Source organism: Podarcis raffonei, chromosome 13, assembly GCF_027172205.1.
Source record: "Podarcis raffonei isolate rPodRaf1 chromosome 13, rPodRaf1.pri, whole genome shotgun sequence".
Taxonomy (NCBI): Eukaryota; Metazoa; Chordata; class Lepidosauria; order Squamata; family Lacertidae; genus Podarcis; species Podarcis raffonei.
The window spans coordinates 32,046,767-32,054,444 of NC_070614.1; the positions used below are offsets into that span (position 1 = coordinate 32,046,767).

General features: G+C 42.7%; 1 protein-coding gene across 1 annotated transcript; it reads right to left on the bottom strand.

Annotated features, from left to right (window-relative positions):
- Positions 1–854: 854 nt before the first annotated feature.
- On the bottom strand, positions 855–3,934 carry LOC128400534 (toll-like receptor 12). The gene has a single exon (XM_053362782.1). It carries the CDS (start codon positions 3,882–3,884, stop codon positions 1,059–1,061), a length of 2,826 nt encoding a protein of 941 aa, XP_053218757.1. The 5' UTR covers positions 3,885–3,934; the 3' UTR covers positions 855–1,058.
- Positions 3,935–7,678: the final 3,744 nt, after the last annotated feature.

The window sequence follows — 7,678 nt, forward strand, 5'->3', positions numbered from 1 at the left end:
TTTCTTTACCCAGAATTCCTAACAAAAAGGCTTCGGGTCTTTTGGGAAATGTATATTTAAGAATTTTTTTAAGCTCATTATATATTAGTTCCCAAAAACCTTTCACTTTATTGCATGACCACCATAGATGATAGAGATCGCCCTCCGCCTCACCACATTTCCAACAACTTTTGTTCTTTAATCTATACATTTTGGCCAATTTCACCGGTGTATGGTACCACCTATATATCATTTTCCATACGTTTTCCCTCAGTGCCGTACACGCTGTAAACTTTATATTTTTATTCCATAATTCCAGCCATCTTTCAAATTCAATATTATACCCGAAATCTATCGCCCATTTGGTCATTGCCTCCTTCACCTCCTCGTCTTTTGTATACCACTCGAGTAGTATATCATATATTTTAGACAGTATTTTACTCTTGCCTTCAACAACCTCCACATTAAACTTAGATTTTTTATCCTCAAAACCTGCCTTCTTTTTGTCTTCTTTTAGCAAATCATTCACCTGGTGGTATTGCAACCAACCAGTAAGTGAGTCTTTTATTTCTTCATACGGTCTAAGTTTAATACCTTGTTCTGTTTTACTTATGAGATCTTCATAGGTGGCATTTTTCTCTTCCATATTAGATTTCTTGATAGTTAGCACCTCTATTGGTGAGATCCACCAGGGGGTCTTCCTTTCCAATAAGTTTTTATTTCTCTCCCATACCTGAAATATTGGTCCCCTGAAAATGTGATTTAGAAAGCCCTTGTGCACCTTCACCTTTTCGTACCATAGGTACGAGTGCCACCCGTACCTATTATCGAAGCCCTCCAGATCCAATATATCTCTATTTTCTGGGGGGGGGGAAGCATTATTAAGTAATCATGGCATCATCCCAACTATATCTTCATTTGAAATATTGGAAACAAATATGGAGCAAAGATTATATAGAAAATACTTTGAAGCTATTTCGGGGGGGGGGATGACAGATGGTCCTGAATAGAATAAATGTCCTAATCTTGCAGATTTGGCAGTTATAACTACAGTTCAGAGATTTAAAGTAGCACTTTCTTCAGATTGCCCCCTCTTCATCACCACAGGGCTGCTTAAGACTTTTCCTCAGCCTATCCCAAAAGACAAGCTGAGCTGTCGGCTTCTCAGGCCAGTCTATGTAGGTCTTCTTCTTTACCAGCTTGGCCAACCGATGGTAAGATGAAAGCTGATACCTGGACCTGCGTTCCAAGAACACCAGGATCAGTGTGTCATCTGGTTCTGCCAAGAGTCGGTATGTAGCCAGGCTCAACTCCAGAGAACACCAATGGTTGCACAGGGAGTGTGGGCTGATCACACAGATGGCCTTCCGGCTTCTGTAGAGGTTGTCCATAATATTGTCCACAATAGCCTTGCCCACCACAAAGTCCCTACTGTGTAGACAGAGCTTCAGGAAGGGAGGACCATTGCGCTCTAGGTTGGGTACCAGGTTCTGAAGGACCCAATTCTGGTCCTGTCTGCAGTAAGACACGAAGGCATCATATTCAAACCTCTTGCCTTTCCCTATTTCACCACACAGTCTATGCCACCAGCCTCGTAGTAGGTAGATGAGGAAGAAGAGCTCTGAACCACAGGTGACATGAATCAATAGGAATGACATGAGGAAGAGGATCAGAGAGGAAGTGGCCATAAAGAGAATGAAGTCTATCTTCAGGATGCAATTGTGCTCAACAAATTGCAAGAACTTCTGAGATTTCAATGCCGTTGTCAGTTGCTGACACCTCAGTGGGTGTACAATAGATACAAAAAGGTCTTTCTTTCCTGATGCCCAGCTGACAAACCAGGCATTGGAACAGTAGCACCCAAAGTTGCCTGTGTTCAGGTAAAAGTACCTTAGTTGCCCCATTTGATCCTGAAAGCTAGCATCTAGGGTAAGGATTAATTCACTTTGCAACACAAGAAGCTGCAAACTCTTCATGTCCCGAAATAAAACAGGGGATACATATTCCAGGCCCAATTCCATCAAGTGCAATACCTCCAGGTGAGTGAGGTTCTGGAAGAGATACTGGGCATCAGCTTTAGGAATATCTTTAATTGCATCTGCAAGGTTAAAAACCACCAAGACCCTTAGGTTTGATAAATGGGAAAAGTTGAAGTGTCCCCTGTAAGAACCCTGTACGATAACACTATGGTGAAGTTTTTCTAGGAGAGGGAAATCATGGAAAAAAGGCCTAGAGGTATTACAGGAAAAAATGAATCCTGACAAATAAAGCTCCTTTACTTTGGGGAAAGAAGGCGATTTGCATGAGTCCACTTCAAGCTGATTACACTTGAGTGTTAATTTCTCCAAAGTGGAAAACATCTCCATGCTTTGTCTTCTAAATCTAACTCTGGATTTGGATAGAAGTTCAAGATTTTCAAGGCCAGGGATTGAAAAGCCCACATCCAGGTCACCATAATTTATAAAACCAAATTGTAGTTCTCTCAGCATATTGAGACCTTGAGAGAAGTATGTTGTCAGCACTTCAATTGGGTTATGCCTTAGGTTCAAGAAGGCCAACCTGGAGAGGGAAGAAAAGGAATGATTTGTCAAATGAATAATGTAGTTGTTTTCCAGATTCAGTACCTTAAGTTGATGAAGTCCATAAAATGCCATTGAATCTATCCTTTCAATATTGCTGGCATAGAGTAAGAGCTCCTGTAAATATGGCAGGCAGGAAAAGGCGTAGGCTTGGAGGTTGCTGACATTATTTCCTGAGAAATTCATAGTCTGCAGCTTAGAGGTGAAATTCATCCTCTTATACACTGGTGGGCACAGGCCCCAGTGGAGGTTATTTACAGAAAGATCTAAAAGCTGGAGCTGGGGCATTTTGTATAGAAGCAAAGAATCTACATATTCTAGTTGGTTCCGCACAAGTGCCAATTTCTCCAGAGAGCGACAGGCATCATACTTTACAGCATCAAAGGTTTTGAAAAATATCCGGGACAGTGACAGAGAACAGAGGGAGAAACGGGAAGCCAAATCACAGACTGGGAAGGTCTGGCTCTTGAACCTTGGGTTGGTGTTTTCCAGTGAAAGGGAGTCAAGTTTTTCTATTTCTAATGCTAATATTAGGATATCACCCAGAGTCAGAGGGGAAAAGCTCCATCTTAGGTTCTGGAGAAAACATCTGTTTTGGCCTTCAGGACTCTTTCCCTCTTTCTGAGACCATGAGGTAGGGACAGCAGGAGCCAAGCTGCTAGGATGCTGCTTTTGAGACAAAGAGGAAGAAAAAGAATCTGGCATGCGTTGATTTACAGACCCTTGAGGTGATGACTTCAATGAGAGGAAGAAGTGGAGCAGCTCCAAAACGTGTTTCAAGCTGCATCTAGAAACAGAGAGCAGTTGGAGTTGATGAGACAGTGTTATATCTCCTCCTGTGGGACTGACATCACTTAGGACCAGAGTTTGAAGGGAGGGCATAGGGAAGAAGGTTTCACAAATGTTGATGAGTTTGGAACAAGACTGAAGATTTTGGAATACGATGAAAAGGTACTGCAATTTATTCAAGTCTATGAAAGCCCTGGGTGAGATAACAACATCCTTCTTTATTATGAGTCTCAGATAGTGGAGTTCTGGAAAAGCTTGGAAGGTTTGAGCTTCCAAGACTTTAATGTCTCCTGAGAGACAGAGTGCTTCAACCTCCTTGGGGATGGTGATGATGTCTTCTGGCAAGGAACATACATTCTGGCAGTTCACTATCAGCCTGGTGCTATTAGGTGGAGAGCAGCTGGGAAAGCGACGCGCCACATAAGACATCAGTGACCCTTCAATGGTATAGCATTTTAGGTTCATCAAAGCAAGAGAGAAAGGTTGTCCCAAGGAAAAAAGCATCAAGATGGCCAGCATTGTTCCTCTCTGTTGCATTGGCCTCCTTTCCACAGCTGAAGAGTTTGGATCACCTTAGAGGTGCCAAGTAACCTGGCAAAGAAAAACAAACAGTTTGAGTTCACTTTGTTCAGCATCATCATCACCACCATCATCATTAGTCATCTTTCCTCTATGAAAGCTTGTCTGCCATTAGATTCCATTGGGAATCTAATCAGCTTTCAAAGAAGCCCAGTAGGTCTCTGTTCTTTTGAACACAGTTTGAAATTTAATAGTTTAGCACTTGAGTGGGGGATGTTTCATTCTGGGCAACCTTCCAAGGTCCAGTGATGGGTGTGGCAACTAATGTAAATTTTAACCTTTGTACAGTAGGCTAGTTTAACACACACACCTGCCAACAGCTCTATCCTTCATCCAGACAAGCAAGAGGCATTGCAGACCCACTCACAGCATCCCACACTGAATGTGAGTGAAGGCAACAATACATTTAAACAAATGGGACAAGACAATGTACCATACTTGGGTGAAGTCGGCTTATATTTCCAGGGGGTGGACCAGAATGAAGACTTCCACACTCTGTTCCACTGCCCAGGCTCCGCCCCCAACCTATTCCTGATTGGGCAGTTCACATTTGTTGTTGGTGAGCTATACTGCCATTCATAGCAGCTGACCAGAGGAGGACCCAATGGCCAGCTGCTACAAAGAGGCTGCAACCACCACTCACCTTTGATTCAGGTAAACGGCTTTTATCAGAACTCAAGAACAATCCTAGCCAGGCAAAAGCGTTGTGAAACAGAGCCAATGAAGGGCGTGGCCTGGAGAGAGTTTTAAGTACCAGATAGGGAGGACTGGAGGCTCATGTTCAGCCACTGGACCTGAAGTTCCTCACTCCTGTTATAGTATGTTATTGGCTTAATGGGACCTGATAGCCAGTTGATAATCTGTTTATGTAGGTGAGGCAGATTAAGAAACAACGACACTAATTAAGCAACCACGAATACCTTTCCTATTTGGTTAAGAAGAGCAGTCATTGGGGAGTCAGGGCTGGTTGCATATTGCTTGTCTCTGGGGAACTGATGTGCAAATCACCTCTTTGGTCTCCCCCTCCCCATATCCCTGTGTATATTTGTAAATAATCAAATATTACAAAAAAATAGTGTTGCATACCCCAGAGTCCCCCAAGCTATAAGAAGTTCCAAGGCCATCTCTACCTAGATTTGAGTACCTTTGGGTGAGAGAACACAGGCATTTTTGTAATATTTACAATGTTTCAGTGTTTGGAGCACTTTCTTTTTTTATTTACCAATGTATGGAAAGTGTATACAGTAATTGGAAGCCAAGAATCACAAGGCAGAAGATCCCTGGGGATCCCTTCAAGGCAGCCTTCCAGGTTGCACCCCGCCCCCCAGTCTTAACTGACTCCAAATACAAACTCTGTACACATAGTCTCCCTCTTTCAAAACTGCAAAATGAAAAAGGAAAACCATTTCTTCACAAACAAATGCCTTACATCTTCCCCATTCTCAGAGCTGGAGAGGTGTAATTTCCCCAAGTTCTAGTAATGCTCTTTAAAACACACCAAAAAAAATTGCTTCTATACTAAAGCCCCTCAGTGCTGCTGACACATTGCTTTCCCATAATTATTGTTGTTGTTCTTTAGTCATTTAGTCGTGTCCGACTCTTTGTGACCCCATGGACCAGAGCACGCCAGGCACTTCTGTCCTCCAATATGCCTGTTGTCTTTGTCCATGGAGTTTTCTTGGCAGGGATACTGGAGTGGCTTGCCGGTTCCTCCTCCAGGTGGATCACATTTGGTCAAAACTCGCCACTATGACCTGTTCATCTTGGTGCCCTGCTCGGCATAGTTCATAGCTTCTCTGAGTTATTCAAGCCCCTTCGCCACGGCAAGGCAGTGATCCATGAAGGGGTTCCCATAATTACATGGGTGAAATTAAAAGTTCTACACAGCTCAATGCAATATTACATTTTATTCTTCAACACGCATCCCTTTCCACACAATTAAAAAAACCTTCTATAATATTCACAATTAAGTCCCGATTGGCAGATCCCCTTTCTGGTCCTAATTGCAAATGTGCTGACTGCAAGTCCTTTTCATTTTAACTCTCTTGATCACAGCCGTGAGATTGGTGAATGTCCTTTTAGTTGCAACTTCAATAGTCTTTCTTAAAGCTCATCCATACTTCGGCTTTTCTGTGGAAACCCACTGCATACCACTGAACTGTAGCAAACATCAACCAAGCTTTCTTGGGATCGACATTTGCTTCAATCTAGAGGTAAACAGTGGGTTTTCCAGAGGAAAGCAGTGTGGCAAATGGAAAATCGGTCAGACCCATGCCCAGAAATATGGGATAAATGAAGAACTGCTTGGACCCATGCTTTCTAGGCATGGGATAAGCAGAAGAGTGGACAAACCCTTAGTTGTCCCAGCACCAGTTTCTGTTCCCCTACGAAGGGTGGAAGTTTCAACTGCTCATTTATTCTCTCTCTTTTTGTAATAGTGAAATTGTACTATTTTGTTACAAACAGAAAGAAACCTACGCAAGGAAACCAGTAACCGATTCATTACAGATCAGGAGAAAGCAGAAATCAATGAAATGGGTAAGACCTGAACATGGGATATTTAGAATTAAAGGCACGGGAGTTCTAAAAATCCTCAACAGCAGTTGGTCCTGCAATTGTGTTTTCTTGCAGAACAACATTGTCACTAATTGCATTTGAAAAAGAATAGTCCATACAGGAAAACACTAGACATCAACACTATGGCAGTGACACTGTTCAGATGTGCCATAAAAAATGCGTAAACAAAGGATGGTGGTTCCAGTAATGTAGAAGCAACTGTCAGTCCTCAAATATCTCCTTATCATTAGCTCCCACTGAGGAAAGCAATCAAGCAACCATCCTGGGGCACTGAACCATAATCTTCCTTTAGAAAGAGAAATGAGCAGCCAGAAGCAGCAAAAGTGCTTTTCCAGTGATCTCTCCTCCAAAGGAAACGGCTTTCTCATGAAACTTCCTGCTCCTTAGGAAAGTGGGTGTCTAAATAGGTCCAGAGTGACAGCCACAGTACATAACTTCTTTCAGGGTCACCCAGAAGTCCTCCTTTGGGACCTCAGAAAGGGCAAGGGAAGTTCTGGTATTGCCTCATACATCTTCCAGAATCTAATGACTTATTCCCAGTTCCGTCCCTAAGCCATACATACCACTGCAAAGAAGCTCTTCCTTTATATCGAGGCTTCCTTCAACACCACTCTTTCATCTCAGAGTGTTTTCCCACAGCTTGCTTACATGCAAAGCCCATGTCAACCCATCCCTAACCCTTTGCTCCCATCTGGCCGTACTGTCCAAGCCCAAGTTATAGAGCATTGTTCTTCACCAAGCTTTTCCACCCTTTCTATTCTATAACAGTTCCTAGCTGAATGCCCCATGAGATCTGTCCAAATGACAACCTGTGGTGTGCGGGGATTCCCATCCACAAGTGTGCAAGACCATTGTTCATAAGTCACTTACCTCTAAGCAGCAACATTCAAAGACGCTTCATGTAGTTGTGGTTTGCAAAGGGAAAACACATAAAAAGGCTTCTTCTAGATGAGGAAGTAGGAAAGGCACAATTCTAGTAAATTCTCACTTCTGCATAGAGTTCCAGTTTTTAAATTACTGCCTTAACTTGCATGTGAAAGTTGCATGCAGCTTTGTAGTAAGAGTGAAAGAGGAATTGTGTCCTGAAGTGGAGTAGTGAGTAGTGAGATCTGCTATACCCTTTGTAACTAAGTTTATCCAGTAGAGATACTACTTGTATGAGACTTAGGGAGAGA

What these genes read in the sequence shown, in the direction of transcription:
- LOC128400534 (XM_053362782.1), bottom strand. Translation starts at nt 3,884, where the DNA reads ATGCAACAGAGAGGAACAATGCTGGCCATCTTGATGCTTTTTTCCTTG.